We start from the raw sequence: 21,959 nt of genomic DNA, 5'->3' as shown, positions 1-21,959 counted from the left end.
GTAATGACTTGCCTTAATGACTTGTCGCAGGGACATGACGGAAAAGCTAAGGGCCTTTGTGGAAAGGGAGGTCAGGAAGTGGCTTTGAGTTAGGTGAGGCAGCTTTAAGGGCCCCTCCCAAGAGTTAGGGTGAAAACAGCCATGCCATGACTCAGAAAAAAACAAACCAGATTACTTTTCCATTCTCCAAAGAACAAGCATGGGTTGGGACAAAAGATTTAAAGAATGTTTAAAATAATCAAAGTATTTTTTTTCCTACTTCCCCGAGCCATGCCTTTTGAAGCCTTTCTAGGAGTAATGCAGTAGCTAAACATGCAGACACAATTAAACATACATAATTTTTTCAGTCTAAGAGGAAACATGTTTTTTCCCTATAAATCCACTTGGAAAAAGGCAGGTATCAGGGAATTTTGTCAAAGTGCAGCACAAGGGACAGATGATGCCTCAATACAGAAACTTTAATAGGTAAACATATCTTGTAATGTTATAGTTGGGAATACAAAGGGATGGTTGCCAGCTGCACTCTTCCATTCAGTATTCTTCTCCTTCTTCGGCCTCTGCTTCCACAGAATCCACGCCCACCTCTTCATAATCTTTCTCCAGAGCTGCCAGGTCCTCCCGGGCCTCAGAGAACTCCCCTTCCTCCATGCCCTCCCCCACATACCAGTGCACAAAGGCTCGCTTTGCATACATGAGATCGAACTTGTGGTCCAGGCGGGCCCAGGCCTCGGCGATGGCGGTGGTATTGCTCAGCATGCACACAGCCCGCTGCACCTTGGCCAGGTCTCCCCCAGGGACGACGGTGGGGGGCTGGTAGTTGATGCCCACCTACCAGAGAAGGGAAACATAAAAGTTTATGTTGTGGCTTCAGAAATAGTAGCTTGTTTTTCAAAACTGAAGCTATGGACATGGTTTAAATGATGCCCCATAGAAACTGGTACATTATTTTTTGGCAATATCTACATTTAATATCCTTTATATACTTTCACTTCTTGAGTTTACCCAAACGAGAGCACAAAGCTACATGTATAAAAATGTTTATGTACTTAGGTTAACGCACTGTAATAACAAAACTGGAAACATGTCCATCATGGGGAACTATGATGGAACTAAGTTAAAATATTATGCCCATACCATGAAACACTATGTACCATCATAAAAAAGAATGAGCACTCTGTCCTGGCATATAAATTTGTCCAAGGTATATGGTATACTTGGTAAGAAAAATAGCAAGTTGAATTCTATGTATTTATGCTTACAAATAGTTATAGCATAACAAACAGGCTAGAGCCCTGGACAGTTAAGAGAACATCATGCTAGAGAAATACAAATGCTTGGGAGTGTGCCGAGGCAGTCACTACCTGTCCTGGTAAGCAGAAAGCAGCCACCAGGCACACAGCCAGTCTCCAAAAGTCTGGAAGGGCAGGAAAAGGATACATGGGGTTCCAACCCTGATCAAGGGGTACCCTCCCACAGCTCTAAGGCCAGGCCAGACAGCCCCTCCAAGTGGGAATGCTGCTAGCTTTCTGTTCTTTTTGGCCATCTGTGTTCAGTGAGTTTAGTCTGTCACCTATGTGAAAAAATTGTGCATCCTTTGCCTATGTTGCTGGCCTCTGTCAACATCACCCATATAATGAGGCATAATGTACCTTTACACAGAATATCTCTTGAAAGACAAAGCTCTGGGGAAGGGAAGAGAACTTTAGTTTTTCAGCCTTTTGCATTGTTTTAATATTTTGCCACATGCATTTTTATAACTGAAAGTATTTAAATATGGAAGAGTCCTTGAAAAGAGCATATCCCTGAGCAAATGACATACAGTGAAATTATAAACCAAACCAAAAAAAAAAGCAATGAGAATTCAACATGGTTCATCTGAGGCTGGACTGTCTTCTGTGGAGACAGTAGAAGCTTTAACTTCGTGCACCTCCCCATAGATCAGCCTCCCTACTGGGTCACAGGAGCCAGAGACTTAGCTACAATAGAAAATCTGGGTACAGGGCACAGACCTCCCAGCTGAGGCTGTCATGGATGTCCTTACTTTCCAAAGGTCACAGTGACTGACTGAAAGAATTGCCTCCACTCAAGTCAAGAACTTGGTAATTAGACACATAGAACAGAAGGTTTCAGTTCCAATCTATTACCTCTAATGTCTGCAAACCTATGTAAGTCTAAATGAATATTTCCAGATTGGTGAAACCTGTTGTAGATTTTACCCTTACCTGTGAGTCACTTTAAATCAGTTTTACGTCCACAGAGATGATCTGTGTGTCTTAAAGTGGAACTGACAAAGGGCGAGACAACTTCGACAACTTGTGTGTAGTCACAGGCAAGCTATAGCCATTCCAAATGGGAATATGACACACATTACCACTACCTGTCATTTTCAATCTGGCATGGCCATGGAACTTGCAACTCCCCAAACACCTCAGAGTTCCATCAGGGCTTACAAATGTGGGGTCTACAGCTTTATCTAATGCAGAAACCAACTGTGAGCAAGGACTTAAAGAAGATGGAACAAAGTTAACGAACCCAACCATGATGAAGCACTTAGCCTGATAACAGGTCTAGAGCCTAACATTGTTATTCGGCTTCCAAGTACATGTTGGAATAGGTTTACAGTAATGCCCAGATTTCAAATATTTGTGAGTTACCAAAATGCCCAGAAAATTCCTACATTTCTATTTAAGAAAAAACTGCTATTTTAAGAAAATTCCTATTATGAGAAAAAGTATCATTTCTAAGGCCAACCAATGTTTCCTGCACTAATTCCACCATCCAAATGGGAACAAAGATCCTTCAGAAAATTTCCTGTTTTGTTAAAAAATTTTCTCACCACAGATAAACAGTGTGATGACTCAGAAAAGAAGTTACATGACACCACCGAATAAACTACCACTCTGATACAATGATTTATGACCACACCAAGAGTGTAGTGGCCATGGAACAGGGGTGTTCTCCACAAGGGCAGCATTCTATTGCAAGGTCTACTGAATGCTGAAAGGTAAAACCACTCGCTATCACGCAGCCCTACCTTAAATCCTGTCGGGCACCAATCCACAAACTGGATGGTGCGCTTGGTCTTGATGGTAGCGATGGCCGCGTTGACATCTTTCGGAACCACATCCCCCCTGTACAACATGCAGCAGGCCATGTACTTGCCGTGGCGAGGGTCACACTTGACCATCTGATTGGCCGGCTCGAAGCAGGCATTGGTGATCTCAGCCACGGACAGCTGCTCGTGGTAGGCCTTCTCAGCAGAGATGACCGGGGCGTAAGTGGCCAGGGGGAAGTGGATGCGGGGGTACGGGACCAGGTTGGTCTGGAATTCCGTCAAGTCCACGTTCAGGGCCCCGTCGAAGCGCAGGGAGGCTGTGATGGAGGACACGATCTGCCCAATCAGACGATTGAGGTTGGTGTACGTGGGCCGCTCGATATCCAGGTTGCGCCGACATATGTCATAGATGGCCTCATTGTCCACCATGAAGGCACAGTCAGAATGTTCCAAGGTTGTGTGGGTGGTCAAGATGGAGTTGTAGGGCTCCACCACAGCCGTGGACACCTGGGGGGCTGGGTAAATGGCAAATTCGAGCTTGGACTTCTTGCCGTAGTCCACCGAGAGCCGCTCCATGAGCAGAGATGCAAACCCAGAGCCGGTGCCGCCCCCGAAGCTGTGGAAGATGAGGAAGCCCTGCAGGCCCGTGCACAGATCCGCCTGAGGGAAAGCAGAGACCGTGATTAATACCTGCATACGCCATACCGCCAGTCTCCAACAGGCTGCGGGTTGCTTCTCCTTGCCTCTACAAGAGTACATGAATTCAAATTGTCCCCAGTGAACATGCATTACACTTTGAGGTGAGGCAAAGCAGACACTAAGATGTATGAATGCACTTCAGAAAGGAAGATGACAGAGTCACAATTCTGGCCTGGGTTTTGCCAAAATGACCTCCTGGTCCCAATGCAAGGCCTACTCTCTCATCCAGGACAATGTCAACAGGAAGCCTTCCCAGTGATCTTACCAGTTTGCGGATCCGGTCCAGGACCAGGTCAACAATCTCCTTGCCGATGGTGTAATGGCCTCTGGCGTAATTATTGGCTGCGTCTTCCTTTCCAGTGATCAGCTGCTCCGGATGGAAGAGCTGCCTGTAGGTCCCTGTGCGCACTTCATCTACAATGAGGACAAGGACACGTGTGCCGCAGGTCTTTAAGGATGATTGTTAATTCACCAGCATGGAGAGATTCGGAGACCGTGCAATTATACTGAGCACATGCTGTTCCTTGTAGGTCAACAGCACCAGAGAGCACCTCTATGTTAATATACAGATCACAACTGCAATCTATGGCTCTAGGGAGGTAACTCAAATACCAGCTTGACCTATTCCCAAAAAAGGGAGCAGAGCTCTCACCCATCCCCGCCTAGGCAATTCTACATGTACATATTTATATGAAAGGGTATAATTAAAGGAAAAACACTGGAGTACTAGACAGTCACCACGCCAGCGTGACTTTTGCCAGGCAGTGTTAACAGAGCATGCTGTGTGGCCTGGGTCTCCCAGACTGTAAAGTGACATTCTGTCATCCCCTGGGTGGCCAGTGACAGGTACACTCTTTGGAAACTACCTCAGGCATCTAACCTGGAGGAACCCAGCGAATGTTCTCTACTTACCGTCCTATATCTGAGATGCAGGTCAAGACTGTCCTGCACAGCATTAAGATGGAACGTCGCCCGGCACCCCGCAGGCAGGGTCTGTAAGACCACCTGCCTGGGGCTGAGGCAGTCACAAATAAATCTGTCACTGGCCCATCTTACTGCTGGCAAAGCAGCTTATTTTTCTGCATGTGAGGGTTTCCTAAATCAGGAATTGAGCCCCACATTTCAAGCACTACCTTTCAGTTTCTCACCTAACATGGTCACAGACATACCCATGTGTCCGTTCTTCCTTTCTGCAGAAGGATTCGAAGGAGCACACTTGAAGATTTGGCGAGGATCTTCTACCTTCCCTGAAAAGCCGCCCTCAGGCCCGAATACCTACCGACCACAGTGGGCTCCAGGTCCACAAACACTGCTCTGGGCACATGCTTGCCAGCCCCCGTCTCACTGAAGAATGTATTGAACGAGTCGTCCCCACCGCCAATGGTTTTGTCACTTGGCATTTGCCCATCGGGCTGAATTCCATGTTCAAGGCAGTACAATTCCCAGCAGGCATTGCCGATCTGGACGCCGGCCTGTCCCACGTGGATAGAAATGCACTCTCGCTGGGAACCAGAACATAAATGTGAGACTCAGTTCATCTTCAAGGTAACTGTCACTATATGGCATGCAAGTGAGACCTGACACTATAAATTAATGACAAGGATATGTTGAGAAATGCATCATTAGCTGATTTCGTCATTGTGTGAGCATCACAGAGTGCACTCATACAAACCTAAATGGTCTAGCTTACTACACATCTAGGCTGTATGATACAGGTATGCCTCTGCAGGTAATTGTAACACAATGGAACATATTTGTGTAGCATAGAAAAGGTACAATGAAAATACAGTATAAAAGATAAAAAACTGTACATGCGTACAGGGCACTTACCCTGAACGGAGCTTACAGGACTGGAAGTTGCTCTGAGTAAGTCGGTGAGCGAGTGTGAAGGCCTAGGACATGACTGTGCACTACTATAGGCTTTATAAACACTGTCCCACAGGCCCTCCCCCTGCTTCCTTCTGACAGAGTCAGAAAAACAATGAAGCTGTCAATGCTCCTCTATGTTCAAGGATTATGGGGGAGAGTGATCAGAAATATTGAGGAGAAACTGGCTGGGTAAGGCATAGATTACCACAATAGTGACTGTCAGGAGAGAGTGAAAAGTGGCCTGAGGATCAGGGAATAAGAAATTAAGATGGAGAGATAATACCAGTAATAGGTATTATTGCATGTTTGGAGCTGTGATTAGATTAAGGAACTTGGCAGTATTCATTTAAAAAAAAATGTTTAATATGGGGAGGAGGTAGAAATGAGGATTCAATATTTTGAATTTGGAAATTTATTCTTTGTTCCACTGACCCTATCTGGCATAAAAAGCTCTCTCTGGCATTGAATTGATGGAAAAAATAAAACTTATCTATGCTTTACATGATTACAATATGAAAACATTTCCAAAGTACAGATACACTACCACAGAAAACTTTTATTAAAGTGGCAATGGCACTTCTTAAGATAGCTCCTATGAACCTGTATCTGCACAGGATCTTAGGTGGATAGAAATGCACTCTTGCTAGGAAACAATATAATTATGAGACCCACTTGTCTTTAGGTAATGATCACTATATGGCACACAAAATATAATTTAATATACGTACGTGTTTCAGAATGCTAAGGCTTTCTCAAACCTTATTTCCCACAAGGTTTATGTGACCCTCTTAGCTACCAGGTATCAAAGTTAGTCTTGGTACCTAAGTGTTTCCTGCTATACAAAAATTACGTTATTTTAAAACTTGGAAGCTGTAGGTCAATAGCAAAACTCCATATTACAGCTAGTCATAGTAATTCTATAAATAGCAGTTTTTGATTGTGTCCTGATTAAAAGATGAGATAAAGAAGATAATAGTGTTGGGGAAGGAAATGTGGACTAGGACACAGGTCACCATGGCCAAGGCACATTCTCCGAGTGTGTCTTCTATCTGCCCCTCTAGTTCTACCTTCTTTTCTCCATGCAGCTCTATGCTCCCGGAGGCTGACCCACGTGAGTGCATCAAAGGGTTTCTTTGCCCCCTGCTTCTGGTTACTTTAGTCAATGGCAGACAGCAGCTAGAGACCAGCTTAGAAGGTGTTGTGGTCAGGGTGTTCCTTCTCCAGCTCCCTCTCTGCCAGACTGCAATGGGTTGCTTGAGTTGGTTTATCAAGACCACAAGCTTTCAGCACTCAGCCTTTATTAAGCTGCCCTCACCCCTTCAAGCCTAGAGCAGAATGCTCTGTTTGACCATTTAGTGGCAGGAAGTTGAAGCTTCTAGATAAGTAGGGAACTATGTCCTCCAGCAAAAATATGAAGGTGAGTAAAACTGTTGGCACCTGAACACAAATCAAGGTACTGGCACCAAACTATACCAGTGGTTATTGGATTCTTCACACTTATGCACTCAGAGTTAAAAAGGATAAAAAAGGCCAATTTCATTTAGGAATGTCCTTGATGAAGCAAAAAGATTATTAAATTAACCTTCTGTACTGGACAAAATGGAACGTACACATAAAGTACTTGTGCACACGCTGAAATACTGCTGTCATGAGAAAAAGCATTTGTGTATTTGAATCCCCAACTGAACTAGCTCCCTATTTTTTCCCCCATGAAATGCTATTTGTATTTGAAAGAACTGGCTATTCAGACTGAGATATGTTATTTATGTTAACATGTGTTGCTTTAAAATCAACAAATATTTTTACAGTTGTTTTAATTTCTAATGGGATAAATACCAATATATTTATCCCATTAGAAATTAAGGCTCTTCGGTAATTTTTAATTAAGGGAGACCCTGAGACCAGAGAATTTGAGAACCGCCCTCCCGTCTTCAAGAAGCCAACACTACGGTTTGTTGTCTCAGAGACGGAGTCAAGGCCGTCCAACAACCCGGCTGCCATCTTGGCTCGTTACAGCAATTTCCCAGGAGCCTCCAGCCCTTGCCAACTCCTCACCACACCACCTCCCCCAACCGCCCACTTCAACGCAGGGGGTCACCGCTGCTCTCCCGGCGCACAAACTCAGAACGAGCGACCTCCAGTGCCCACCCGGGGGGCCTCCAGCCCACGCGGTGACCCCCCTGCAGGAATGGTTCTCCGCTCCAGGGGCCTCCCGCGCCCTTCCCAGCCCCCTCTCTCTGCCGACGCCCGCTCCCGCGGCACCCCGAGTCCTTCTGTCCGCCTCACGTGGCGGGCTTCGTCCACCTTCCCGCCTGGGCGCCCGCAGACTAAGTTTCTGGGGTGCTGCCCATCGTGCTGGACTGCAGCACCCCCGCCTAGGGCCCACACCCCAGGGCCCTTACCATGGTGAACGCTGCCGCCGGACTCAGCACCCAGACCTCAACCGTCCACAGCCGCCGCGCGCCCAACTGCCGCGCCCACGTCCGCGCGCTGCCGTTTATAGGCCCGCTGCTGGCCAGGCGGCCATTGGTCCAGAAGGCCTTGAGGTGGGCTGAGTACTGGAATCCCACTTCTGATTGGCTGTTGCTCGACTCGTGGAGTGTTGGGCTTTCTGATTGGATGCGGGTTTGGCGGGAAGACTGGGATCAAGGAAGGCGAAACGCAGACCAGAGTGATCTGAACCGTTCTCTGACCTTAGGTTGGAGCAGTGGTGTCTACCTGGGTAGGGCACAGGACGCTAACCTGCACAGAAGTCCCCGACAGCATGCGAATGACTTGACGTCGACCTTGTGCTGTAGTCCCCTCGCCAGATGCCTCAGGCCCACTCGTCCCCCGCCCCCGCTTCTTTTTCTCGTCTTTGCAAACATGGCCACCTCCTAGAGGCATACCGTTATCTACCGAAAGTATGCACGCCCCCCACTTTCCCACCCCTTTCCAGGAGCAGAAAGGCCTTTTCCATACAACACCGTGGAACTAGGTAGGATTTGATTACTGCTTTAATGAAGAATGGGTGTCCTGGGACAAGGGAGGGGAAGGCACACAAAAGCTGGATTGGACGCATTTTGGAGGACTTTGGAACAATCACTTGATTCTTCCATTCTGTACAGATCAACTGAACTTTCTTTAGGATCCAATGTATGTTTACTTCTTGGAAAAGGGCGGGGGGAGATAGAGGAATCCAGGCGTACCCCCAGCTCATCACCACAATATAGTACCCTGTTTTCGCGTTCCAGCCAGATCCTTAACTTCTCAGAGGTGATGAATGTGACCCCTGCCATGGAACACGACAGATCTGAGTAGGACTTAGGGAGCCTCTGAACAGTGTCATCAGGCCTTTGGAAAGATGGATTTGGCTGTAGGGAGGGAGTGGAGGGAGATCAGCAGAGAGCTAGAGAAACCGGGAGAATCCCTCCCTGCTTCTTCCAATGACAAAGGTGAGTCTTTCTACCTTATTCAGCTTTGCTGCCGCCATAACAAAATACTACAGCCTGAGTGGCTTAAACAACAGAAGTTATGTTCTCACAATTCTGGGGGCTAGAAGTCTCAGACCAAGGTCTGGAAGGGTTGAGTTCTGGTGAGGGCTTTCTTCCTGGCTTGCAGAAGGCTGCCTTCTAGCTATGCCTTCACATGAGAGGAGGGGGAAGAGAACAAGCTTTCTAGTGCCTTTTATAAGGACACTAATCTTTTCAGATCTGGCCCCACCCATATGACCTCATTCAACCTTAATTACTTCCTGTCTCCAAATACAGTCACACTGGGGGTTGGGCTTTAACATATAAATGGGGGGGGAGGGGAACATGATTCAGTCTATAACACCCTCCCTGAGGGCTCCAGCCATGCCATACACATAACTGCATTGTAACCTGTATCACTTTGTGTTTTTAATTACCGTTTATTTTTCTGATTAGAAAGTAATACATGCTTGTAATAGAAAGTGTGGAAATGCAGGAAAATATAAAAATTAAAATCCAAAAACCCACAAATAGTTTTTTTGGTCTTTTTCTGTATATGTGTATATCTATATACACATATGTAGTCATATTTTCTTACATAATTTGGATCAAACTTTTTTTGGTAACAGGTTTCTTGATATAATTCACATGCCATACAATTTACCCATTTCAAGTGGTACACAATTCAATGGTTTTTAGTATATTCAGAGTTGTGCAATCATCACCACAACCAATTTTAGAACATTCAATCGTCCCCCAAATGATAAAAAGAACCTAGTCAACCTTTGCTTTCTACCTCCAGATTTCCCTCCTCTATATAATCATATAAACTGAATCATACAATATGTGGACTTTTGCGACTGACTTTTACTGAGCACACATATTGTTTTCAAGGACCATCCATATTGTAGCATATACCAATACTTTGCTCCTCTTTTTTTAAATGTCATTATTGATACACAATTCACATACAATACAATTCACCTATTTAACATATACAATTCAATTACTTTTAGTATATTCATGTAGTTGTGCAACTATTACCACAATCAATTTTAGAAAATTTTTATCACCCCAAATTTCACTCCTTTTTTTGCCAAATAATGTACCATTTTATGGATGCACCACATTTTATTTATCCATTCATCAGTTGGTGAGCATTTGCACTTTATTATGTGGATCAACAAGTTTTTGTGTGAACATATGTTTTCACTTCTCTAGAAACGTATTTGCCGGGTTATATGGTAACTCTATGTTTAACTTTTTGAGGAACTGCCAGACAAACCATGTGATTTTTTTATCCTAATTTTCTTACTTAACATTAATCATGTGCATTTTCATAAATTGTTAAATGTACTTTGAGCACCTGGCGTTTAATGTTTGCAGAGTTCCAAATCTTAGTTAACTAATCCCTTCTTATTGGGCCTTTAGATTATTTCCTATTGCCATTATTATAAACAGCATTTCTGTACAGCAGATTAGTCAGACCATTGGCTTAAAGTACACAGACAGTTTTAAGGCTGTTGGTGCATAATGAATGCCTTCCAAAAAAGTTGTGTCAGTTTGCATTATGGTAAGTTGAGTTTGAGAATGCCAGTTGCGCACCATCTTATATTTTAATTGTCTCCCAAGATAAGTCACCAGGGCAAGGATTTGTTTGGGCATCTTTGACCCCATACCAGTTCAATGTGCAGCATAGAGTACGAATTCATGTTACGCGAATGAGTGAGAGCAAAGAAAGGCACAGGTTAGCGCAGTGGTTGTGGGTAGAGAGGAGAGTACAGGTGTCTGAGTCATCATGAAGATCGGTTCCATAGGACTCACCACCTGGTTGACATGGGGACTCAGTGCAGAGTCAAATGGTAAGAAGGCATCACGAGGCCACATTCCACAGTCATTTAGGGGCAGACACTGGTAGGGACGGTCTGAAGACTGGCGGCAACTCTTTTTTGTACTCCACTCTGCGGGCAGCAGTCTTTATGCAAAGCCCTGGAAGAATTACCTTCACTGAGCTAGCAAGGTCATCAAACTCTCTGTTCACTTGAATGTCCTGAGGAGAAACCCATTACAAAACAGTACGTTATCACTTTCTGAGAACTCGACTTTTTCACTTAAACACACAGGTCTCAAAGAAGCTCCTTAGGACAGCTTCTCTCCTATGGATGAAAATGCCATTACTCCCCAAACTGTTAAAATTGAGAAGAAAAAGGGCTCGAGGGGGGTTTCTAGGGGCCTGCTCTATTTCTTAGTCTGGGGGCTGGTTATGTAGGTGTATCCTGTTTGTGAAAATTCACTGAGCTCTGCCCTTAATGCATGTGTAATTTTCAGCATAAATGTTGTTCTTCAATAAAATAAGAGAAGAAGGGGAGTTCGGGGGAAGAGAACTAGCACCGATTGAGTCTTTTTTACACAAGCCCTTTCCATAGGGTCTGTCATCTCATCCCACCTTCACAATGTCCTTGGGTGGTAGGCCCTGTTGCACATAAAGATAAGTCTGAGTCCTGGGAAGGGTTTTACAAGAAAGGTAAGGATTCAGAAGTATTTCCCTTAAAGCTGAGGATAAAATCTGGGCTAAAATTAGACTAAATATAACAGTTAAGGAAGAGGAAAATAGAACACTGTATGTAGATTAGTGTTGATCTCTAATTTAGAATCCGAGATCCCATGCTGTGGGCTCAGGACTGGGTTCCAGGCCTGTCTGATTCCAAACCCTGTGGTATTTTCATTATACTGAAAGCTGCTGATAATAACAATACATTGTATTGAATAAGCATTTATTTTGGTAGGACAATTTCATATATCATTCCATTTTTTAGAATGATAGAATCCAGTGCTGACAGGAAGTCTCAGAGCAGAGGGAACATGGTCATGGCAAGCTACTCTCTGGCTTTGGAGCCATAGAAACCAGGCAGGTAGAAGGAAAGAATAAGGATATTGGCCACCAGTTGTCCCAAGCCTGAAGGACTAGAACTGTGAAAACACATCTCTGGAAAGGCTTTGACTCAAGTCTGGCTTGAAATAAATCAAGATAGAATAAGCCGTGATTTGTAATCAGACTTTTTAAAAAATATATTTGAGGATTCTCTCCTTAACGTTAACTGCCTTAGAGAAGAGTGATATTTGTTTCTATATTAAAAAGGCGAAATTGAATGAAAAGGGGTCCCAATTTCTCTCACAGCCATGCAAGTGAATCTTCTAGCACCACAATCCACCTGCAGGCAGTGCAGGCTGGGTGGGGGAGGGGGCTGCCCTGCCAGTGCTGAACCTGCGGATCCAAGTATCAGTGAAGAGGGAGTGCTGTGCCTCCTGAGCGGCTTGTTCTCTCTCAGCCCATGAAAAATCCAGGTGGGGGTTTGAGGTGAGACCACAGTAGTACCCTCAGTCAGGAGTGGGAGTGGAGCGTCATGACCTCCATTTATTTAGGCTGAGAGTGGAACTCAGACTTTGCCATGCTATATGTGGCCAGGGCACTCATTTCTCTAAGTCTTACTTTCTTCTTCACAGGGCTGTGGTGAGGTTTATGAAAAGCTCTTACAGAGAAATCTAGCAGCTCCAGGGCAGACACCGGATTATTCTGGACAGACTTGAGAACACCCAAGCAGCCTTCACTTCTCATGGGATTCCTGGACACCTAGAAAATACACATGAACACAAAACTGAGAAAAACTGATCCCAGGGAGCCCAGGAGAACAACACAAACGAGGAGGAGGGATGCCTCATCTCTGATGATGTGCCTCAGGACAGCCCCACTGTCTCAGCTCAGTAGGCGTCTCCATTCGGCAGAATGCCCTGGGTGAGGCTGCAGGGCCGGGGAAGAGAGGAAGGGGGTGGGTACTGGATGAGCACCCACCGAGTGCCTGGCTCTGTGCCCATGCCAAGGATATAGACATACGATATAACCCCACCCTGAAAGAGCTCACCTGCTGGGGAAAGAGGAGAAAAAGAAAAATCATAAAAACGCCATGTGATAAGTGCAATGAGAGAGTGTACACCAATTTTATCTGGGAGGTAAAGGTTGGATGAGTAATAAAACACCTGATTTCAGCTTTACAGGTGAGATAGGCAGAGCTAGGCATTTCAGCAAGAAGAGCAGCAGCAGCAAAGAGATGAAATACTGCACTATGTGCACGGAGAATTCTGAGCAGCTTGGATGAGAGAGAAATTTCAAGGCAGGAGGGAAGGGTGGGTTGACAGAGCCCAGATCCCGATGACATGCTGTGAATGACGCACTACCAAGCTCGAATTTATCCAGTGGGGAACCTCTGATGGGTTTAGAGCAGGGAGGGACAGAGGCATATTTCTGATTTGAAAGATCACCTGGTAGCAGATGAGAGGGAAGAGCCACAGATGAGAAACTAGCAGGTCAACAGAACTCGAGGAGAAATGAGAAAGGAGGGGACAGCCTGAGCACTCTCAGGAGGTGAGATGAAGGAGGGAAGATGTGGGAAAAAAAGGGAAAGACAAGCACTGGGCCCCAGCTTCTGACTCAAGGAGAAGGAGCTCCCCATCCCACCCCACCCTGCTGCACACACACTGAGAGTCAGCCTTTATAGGGAGATGATGCTTTCAGGTTGGACTCAGAATCCGACGTGCTATGGGATACCTGGGGAACTGTCCAACAGGTGGAAATGTGGATCCAGAGCTTAAGAGAGAGGTCTAGGTTCCAGGGGTGGGAGAGGAATGAGCCTCAGGCTGGGGATGGGGGTGCTGCAAGGGGCTCCTCTGCTAGTTGAGGGAGCTGAGGGCTGGGCAGGGTTGAGTGCTCTCTAGAACTGGAGGTACTGTCTTCCGAGCACATGCTGTTGGCACAGTGGTCCTCATGGACCTGCTCCACCCTTGGCTGCACCCTCCCTGCTCTGTCTTCTGCTCAGCTGATCCCTCCCCAGTGGCAACCCTGGAGGATGGGAACTCCTGCTGTGCACACAAGGCCTCAGGTCTGAGTGGTGGCCTACAGTACGCCTGGGCTGACCATGGGTTCCAGCAAGACTAGAAGATGTGCAGGGGAGAAGATGAAGGGCAAACAAGTGTGCCCCAACCCTCAGCAGCAGAGCAGCACTCTGGTGGGCTGAGAAAGAGAAAGGACGGTAGTGATTTGTGATCAGACTTAGGATTTGGTGATGCCACTGGGAGGGAAGGATGGAGGTGGAAGAGGAGTTTGAATAAGTACGTGGGCCAGGCCAGAGATGGGTGAGTGAGTGGCAAGGGGAAGAAGAGGTTACAAGAGGCAGCCAGGAGGCCCCCTCCGCCATCTGGGCTCTGGAACCTATGTACTCTGCTGCTATTGGAGTGGGATGTGGCAGGGGAGGGCTCTGTCTGGACAGGCACAGGCAGGTCTTGCTGGGGCCTCCCCCATCAGGCTAGCACTCACGACAAGAATCCTCAGTGTCTGGTTGACCCGGAGGCCCAGGCCCAGGTTCAGGGCTCCCACCATAGAGATGCGGTTGTTGCTGCAACAGAATGACAGGTATATTATGCTACCTTCCGAGTGACTGTGCAGAGCCAGATTGTCCCAGGGGCTGCTAGTGTAGCCACCGGGTAGGGCTTTTCAGCCTCCACTCACACCCTGGGGACCCTGAGCAAGCCAGTGTGTAAAAGCTGTATAGTAACCCTGCTTCATTGGAGGCTCCCAGTATCCAGCAAGATCACCCGACAAACACACCTGGAGCGTCCCCCCTCTCCCCACCCCCACCTCGTGGAGTTCAGCTGCTGCTCCCTGGCCCTCAGAGCTCAGCAGGTGTTCTGCCTCAGCTGGTACCCCTTACCTGTTACCATGACAGCATCTGTTCTGGAAAACTACCCAGCTCCTCCCCCAGTCTTCTCTTCCTCCAGCTGGACCCAAACTCCAGGCCCCAGCATGGCTCTTGGCCACTTTGTCTCTGAAGCCAATCCCTTTTCTTTCTGTCTTCTCAGACCCCACTCCAGCCTCGAATTTCAACATCTCTTTGGCCTTGGATCCTTCCATGAAGAAGAAAAGAAGGCAGGTAGGCCCTGTTTACTGTGCAGACCCCAGGAGGGGCTCAGCCATGCAGCCCATGACCTGTCAGGCTTCTGCCTCTCTCCTTTCCTCTGGGCTTGCAGCTCCTGCTCTGGTTACCTGCTGAGGGCTGAGACCCTGCTTTTGCCTGAAGAAGCAGACCCTCCTAGCAGCCACATACTGAGCAGAGCATGCATGTGGGCCCACTTGTCAGAGTCAACTTCTGAAAGGGAGGAAAACTCACACAAAGCACCAAGCCCGCACCAGGCTCTGCGGAAGAGGCTTTACACACATAAGTCCCTGCTTGTGTGGTAGGAATTATGAGCCCAGCATGTAAGTCATGACCTCAAGTGAGAGGACGGACCTAGGTGCTCCTGGATTGTGGCTCAAGCCCCATCATGGGTAGACGGTGGTAAGTTTGGGAATTAAAGTTGTGAACGGCAACAAGATCATGGAGCCCTTGGGCCCTGGGGTGGCTATGGGCCCAGAGACTATGACACAGGGACACCTTGTGCTCCTTACCTCATGTTAAGTTCCTCTAACACATTGTTAGTCCTAAGTGCCTCGCCCACTGCAGAGGCTCCAGAGTCTCCAAAACCATTGTATGAGATGTCCAGGACTCTCAGGAATATGTTTGCCTGGAATGCAAAAGTGCAAAGCTATGGGACCTCAGGTGGCAGTGGAGAAAGCCAGGGCTGCAGCCTCAAAGCCCAGAGTGTCTGAGGTACAAATAGCGTGGACTGAGAGCAGAAGGACAGAGGTTCCAGGGAAGAGTATTGTGGATCAGATGATGGTGACCAGTAGTAGAGCTGAACTAGAAGCACAGCACAGAGGGTGGGTGTGGATGTGAATGATCCTGAAACTGAGGCATTTGTCTGCAGCAGTAGGCCCCAGAGACAGAGTGACCAGACCCCATGCTCACTTGGGGAGTCTTTTGAGGGCAGGGACCTTGAGGCACAGAGCAGTCCAGGGCCCAGAGTTGAATGAAATCTTCCCAAGGGACTGTGATGGGAAGAAGGGTGGGAGCTTGTTGGTATGCTGGGAAGACAGAGCATGACCTCCCATCTTGTGGGGGAGGACCCCAGCTCAGCCCCTGTCAGATGGCAAGGCAGTAGCTGCTGTCCCTGAGAAGGACCCCACAACGGTAGCCAACATGGGAAACATTGTAGATACTTTGTGTCACCCTGGCAGGGACTGCAGTCACCCATTCTCGCAGCCTATGAAACACAACATACAAGGGAGAAGGTAGGCTATTAGAGCATGGGATCCAAGGGTGCAAGGGTGTCACTCAAGGAAGCATCTGCACATGCCCCACAGTGAGCATGTGTTACCAGACTGCACACTGTCCCCACCAGCTGAGTGTCTGTGATGTCTGGGGAAGGTGTGCGACATTCAGCTGTGGACCTCTCAATAAGTAATGTGAGACTGGGCACAGTGTATTGAAGTCATTAAATGGGGCTGGGAAAATTAAAGCCACCTAACAAAATATTCCTTATGCTTTGCTTAAAAGATCCAAGGTTCATTTCTGAAGAGCTGCAACAGCAGGGTGCTGGCCCCTGGGAGAGCTGCCCCCAAGGGACAGGCTGGAGGGGCCTACTATGGGGTGGGGCTGGGGGCCTCATACCTCCAGTCCCCTGGCAAAGGCAATGGCTCCTGGTCCTCGAAGGTGATTCCAGCTTATGTTAAGCTCAGTGAGTCCTGTGTTTTCTGCCAGGGCCGGTCCAAGTGTCTCCCCTTCAGAAACACCAAGACAGACCTTCTTATTCTCTGTTCATTCCTTCAAAAAATGATACTGATGCCTGCTGTGTGCCAGGGCGTCTGCTGGGCATGAGGATCGTGGAGTTGAACCCAACATGGGCCTGCCCTGCCCCCAAGGATTTCATATTTAATGGGGGAGACATAAATACAAATGAATGGGATATATGCTATTATAGACTACACACAGAGAGCTGTGGGAACAGAGTAGGGGCTAAACTTGTTTGGAGGTGGTGGTCAGGACAGAGGAGATAACCTTGAAGCCTGAGGTACTCACCACACATGTCTGTATGCACAGGGGAGAGCAGACACAGGAAAGAGTAAATGAGTGTGCAGAGGCACAGGGAGCACAGGCCTGGCTCTGGGGGTGTGGGAGGGATCCAATAAAATGAAGTAGGAGTGATGGGCAATTGCGAGAGGCCTTAAAAACTAGGACAAGTGTCTTGGGCACTGCCCTAGTGGTGGAGAGGAGGCAGGGAGGGCTTTAAGAAGTGACAAGGCTGAATTCCTTAGCTGGTGTAGGGGATGGACTGGGGTGGGTGGGAGCAGAGACAAAAGGCTAGGGGACCAGTTGAAAGGCTAGTTCCATAGTCTAGGCAAGAGGTGACAAGGCTAACTCAGTTGAGAGGAGAGGAGGCAGCAGTAGTAGAGAAATGAAATGGTGGGGAAGATGTGTGGGGTGAGAAACCCTGAGAGATATCTAGCATGTAAAGTGGGCAGAAGCCACACAAATCCACCCACCCTGCTCTTGACTCTGTCAGCCCTCAACCAGTCTGACCTGCTTCCAGGTCTCAAAAGTGCCAGCATTGGCACACCTCCTGGGTACCCCCCTGCGTGGAACTGTTGATCCCCCTCTTCACCTGGCTGACAGCTCTTCATCCTTCTAACCGGCATCAGGAAGCCTTGCTTGCCTAGCTGGGCTGGGCCACCTCAGGATCCATGTCCACTATGCTTCCATCCTTCCAGGCTCTGACCCTTAGATCTCTTTCTGCCTGGCTTGTCTCTCCCATCAGCCTGAGAGTCCCTTAGGGATCTGAATTTGATTCCTCTCTATGGTCCCAGCACCTAGCACCGAGTAAGGCTAGATTGAAGAAATGCACAGAGGAAAAACCTGTGAACTAACTGAGCAGTGCTCTCAGCCAGGGGCTCAGCCAGTACGCCACGGCAGGTCCTTTTAGCACCTTGGAGAGCTCCCTGCAAGCCGTGAGGACTGCAGAACTCTGGACTCCATGCCCAGCACTGGGTCTGACTCCTACAGATTCTTAGATAAGGTACTTTCTACTTCCTCAGACACTTCCAGGGCTGCGAGGAGAGGGTGATGGGCCCCCAGTTTGTAGGGAAGTCCCTACTTCGCTGAACAGCTAGAGGGTGAGATGTTTCTTCTATATGCATGAATCGACTGCTGTAGTTCCAATGCTTGGCCTTTGTGAACCTTGTAGCCGACCTATGAGGTAGGTACTACCATTGCCATGGGTCGGTGCTGGGGGGCGTGCGGAGAACCGAGACCCAAGCTCCTTCACCCCTCAAGGGAGTCGGAACCACCCACAGATCCCTACTTGTGGAAACAAAATGGCCCCACTGAGTCTGTCCTTTTCCAGGCTGAAGACCTCCTACCCTATATTTGTGCAGCAGCCTACATGGGGCCTTAGCTTCCAGCCACCTCCATTCTGGCTGCCTTTCTGGTGCTTCCCTTCTGACCATGCAGGCCCAGACAGACATCTATACTTAGTTTGCTGAAAGTCTGAAATGAGTTTCTCTTATTTCACTGACTTCTCACAATAATTTTCTTAGGAGGCAAACTGGCTCTCTGGCAGTTATATTCTAGGACTGATTCTCACAGGCCAAGACTGGTACCACTCCACTCACTCTAAGCAGTTTAAGACAGAGCAGTGATTCTCAAACTTTCTGGATCAGACAAATTTTCTGGGGCATCTGTTAACATGCAGGTGACTAGGCACCCCACTCAACAGTCTGGTGCAGCAGGTCCAGGGCCCAGGAATCTGTATCCCTAACCCACGGTCCCAGGTGGTTCTTATAATTGATTGGAGTGGTTGGAGGCAGGCAGGTAGAACTGCACGTCCTGGCAAAGCAGACAGCCCATGCAAAGGCCCTGGGGCATGAAAGTGGTAACATCCAGGAATCCCACTGATGTCTTCCACAGCACTTGGAATACAATCTTCATGCCTTTTGCCATGATTTGTAGCCCTGCAGCCCCCTGTTGCATCTCTACTCCATGGCCTAGCCACTCCCCGCTGGCTCACTAGCCCAGTCACACTGGCATTTATCAGTCTAGGAAATAGGCCTGCAGGTTCACTACTCTTTTGCTTGAAATGCTCTCCCTCTGGTCTTGCCATGCCTAATCCCTCCCCGTGCCCCTCCCTCCCACATTTCAGCTTAAATGTCACCTCAGCTCAGAGACCACTCTGATCATCCTTCTAAAGCAGGGATCTCCATTCTTCCCCAGAATCATACCCTGTTTGTTTCTTGTGTAGCGCTAATAATTATGGAGAATTATCTGGTTAATATGTGTTCCTTGAGGTCAGGGCTTTTGTTTTGTTTATGGCTAGATTCCTAGTGGCCAAATCAGCTCCCAGTGCATGTAGCAGTGGGCAGTGAGATGTTTGTGGAATGGATTAAGAGTTCTGTGTAGAAGGAGTGAGGAAGGGGCAGGTGAAAGTGGAACATGGGGAGCAGGAGCCAGAGCACAGATGCTCAGAGTGGTCCTGCCAACCGCTACCCACCCCTGCCCCAGGAAGATGGTCTCAAGTGCCCCATGGTGGCCCTGGTCAGATATTACCTGCTTGGTCATTTAGGTGGTTATAGCTCAGGTCCAGGGACTTCAGGCCCGTGTGGGCCAGCAGGAGTTCAGCAAGGTACTGGGCCGCCTGCTCCTCCAGGCCGTTCCCTGCCAGCTGTACCTTCTGTATGGCCGGGTTCACTGCGAGGGTGGCACAGATGGCCTGGGCTCCCACTGCTCCCAGCTGGTTCTCTGACAGGTCTACATCTGGGGGGCCGGAACCACTCCTCTGTCAGTGGGTTCCAAAGCCAGGCACCAGCCTCCTCTACCCTCCTCCATCTCCCAAACTTTGAGGCCTGAGGCAGAAGGGGCATTGCAGTCGGACTACCCTGGGGTACATGGCAACTCTGCCACCCAACAGCTGGGTCTCCTCAGGCCCCAGGAAGCTTCCCTGACATCTATCCCTACCTTGTGTGTCCACAGCTTCTTTGTCAAGGCGTTAAAATCACCTACTTCGTGTTGCTATGGAGAATGCCTGTGATGAAGATGCAGCCACCCTGTTGATAATTCGTGCCTGGCAGCAATATAACCCACCCACAGAAGCCCTCACTGCCACATTTCTGGGGACTGGCAATAATAGTCCAAGTGGTCGTGCTCAGAGCACTTATGTGAGCCAGATACAGTTTCACTAATGCACACCACATCCCCAAAGGCTAAGTGGCATTGTTGGGGCCATTTCACAGATTGGAAACAGGCTCAGGGAGGTTGAGCTTCTCACCCAAGGTCACCCCCCTCTTCAGTGGCAGAGGCAGCATTTGGATCTAGCCCCGCCGAACTCCCACCCCGCCCTCCTTCCTCTCATTCTGCCCAGCTCCCACCTCTGTGTCAAAGGACTCTCCCACCTACAGTCAAGCATTGGGAGGCCACCACCTGCAGAGTGTACTAGTCAGCAGAGGAAGGGAGTGGGTGGGGAGTAGTGCTCCACACCCTCCACTCCTGTGATGAGGCCCCACCCCAGTAACACCAGCAGGCCCCAGGTAAGAAGGTCTGGCTGTGGCAGGTTGGGTAGGGGAAGGGCAGTGGCCTCAGGAAAGGAATCTTCAGGAATGGGAGGATTCAAGCCTGCCCACCAGGCTCAGCACCTACCGCAGATGCTGCTGTTTTTACTCAGGGCGCCTGACAGGGCCTCTGCACCGGCCCCACAGAGCTCGTTGTCTCGAAGGTCCAGCCTCTTGACATAGGGATTGGAGGTTAGTGAGGAAGCCAGAGCCTGGGCCCCCTGCGACAGAGAGGGGTCTGAGGCGCCTGGTCCTTCCCAGGGCTGAAAGCCCCAGACACAGCTAGCTACTCCTCTGATGCGTGTTTCCAGGGCTCAGCCCACTCATTGCCTTCCAGCTGGAAAAGCTTCCCTTTCCCACGTGCCCAGGGACACCCATTTCTTGTCCTAGGTTCCACCAAGATCTCACCTCTTGGAGTCTGTCCTGACCCCCTAGCACGCTAGGTGCCCATTGCAGGCTCCCCAGCTCTTATTCTGAACTCTGTCATAGGCCTGATCCCACCTGTCACCCAGATGTGGGGAGTGAGACGTGCCTGACAGAGAAAGGCCAGGGAGTGTGTGGGATGGGCTCAGGAAGGGGGCTACAGCCATGGCTGCTGCCTCCCAGGTCCTCTCCCTCCAGACCTGGCCCTAGGGTCCCTCCAGGGGTACCTGGGGCCCCAGGCCACGGTGTCGCAGGTTCAGCTCTGGTGTGCTCCCTTGGCGCAGAAAGCAGGAGGCAGGCACGACGCTGTGGGCCTGGCAAGATCTCAGGTAGAGGGTGTCCTTGACTAGTTCTCCAAGCCCATGGGTGCCTGATAGGAAACAAGGGGAAGAATGTGGATCCCTCCCCACGCACAACCAGCCACCTTCCAAGGGCTCCCCGGTCCTCTGTCACTACCCAGCATTTTAACACCACTCCGGAAGTGTGTTTGAATGGTGAAATTCTTTATGTGGCTAGGAGCATTTCAGGGAGGGCACGGGGCTGGAGTTGCCTCTAGCTGCCCTGAAAGTGTCCCACAGAGGGGAGCGCTCCTTGCTCTGCTGGACAGGGGTCCCCTGTCCTCTCAGCTCCAGTCTGCCCCTTCCACCCCTTCTGAAGAAGTCCCCAAGGTGAAGAGACAGGCCTGTTCCCTGCTGCTTGGGGGCACCTTCTGTCTCCAGGTCGGAGTCTGAACTCTCCTCGGTCTCCGGGACCCGTGCAAGATGCCCAGCGGTGGCCACCGCCTCTTTCTCCTCCTCTTCATTCTCCCCAGACTTCTCGCAGGGACCCCTTACGTTTACGCTCATTTTGTGGTTGCGGGCACTGAGGCCCAGACTGTGCGCCACCGCACCTAGATTGCGGGGCCTGGGGATGTGGGTGGACGCTCGAGCTGCCTTGA

At 48.9% G+C, this 21,959-nt stretch overlaps 2 protein-coding genes across 2 annotated transcripts; both read right to left on the bottom strand.

The window, feature by feature from the left end:
• Positions 1-376: 376 nt before the first annotated feature.
• Positions 377-6,421, bottom strand: LOC120606832 (tubulin alpha-3 chain-like). The gene is given in 5 exon segments (XM_039868413.1): positions 377-828; positions 3,035-3,715; positions 4,020-4,168; positions 5,034-5,287; positions 5,289-6,421. Coding segments are annotated over 5 exon segments (1,413 nt in total). The 5' UTR covers positions 5,321-6,421; the 3' UTR covers positions 377-531.
• A 3,313-nt stretch (positions 6,422-9,734) lies between these two features.
• On the bottom strand, positions 9,735-21,873 carry LRRC74B (leucine rich repeat containing 74B). Its single transcript, XM_039868414.1, has 9 exons — positions 21,729-21,873; positions 21,250-21,392; positions 20,688-20,820; positions 19,602-19,808; positions 16,674-16,783; positions 15,572-15,687; positions 14,444-14,522; positions 12,611-12,706; positions 9,735-11,125 (listed from the first exon to the last, which is right to left on the bottom strand). Exons 1-9 carry the CDS (start codon positions 21,865-21,867, stop codon positions 10,970-10,972), a joined length of 1,179 nt encoding a protein of 392 aa, XP_039724348.1. The 5' UTR covers positions 21,868-21,873; the 3' UTR covers positions 9,735-10,969.
• Positions 21,874-21,959: the final 86 nt, after the last annotated feature.

This window comes from Pteropus medius, unplaced genomic scaffold (genome assembly GCF_902729225.1).
Source record: "Pteropus medius unplaced genomic scaffold, Ma_sr-lr_union100, whole genome shotgun sequence".
NCBI classification, from domain to species: domain Eukaryota; kingdom Metazoa; phylum Chordata; class Mammalia; order Chiroptera; family Pteropodidae; genus Pteropus; species Pteropus medius.
This window is presented reverse-complemented; position numbering and strand designations above follow the sequence as displayed.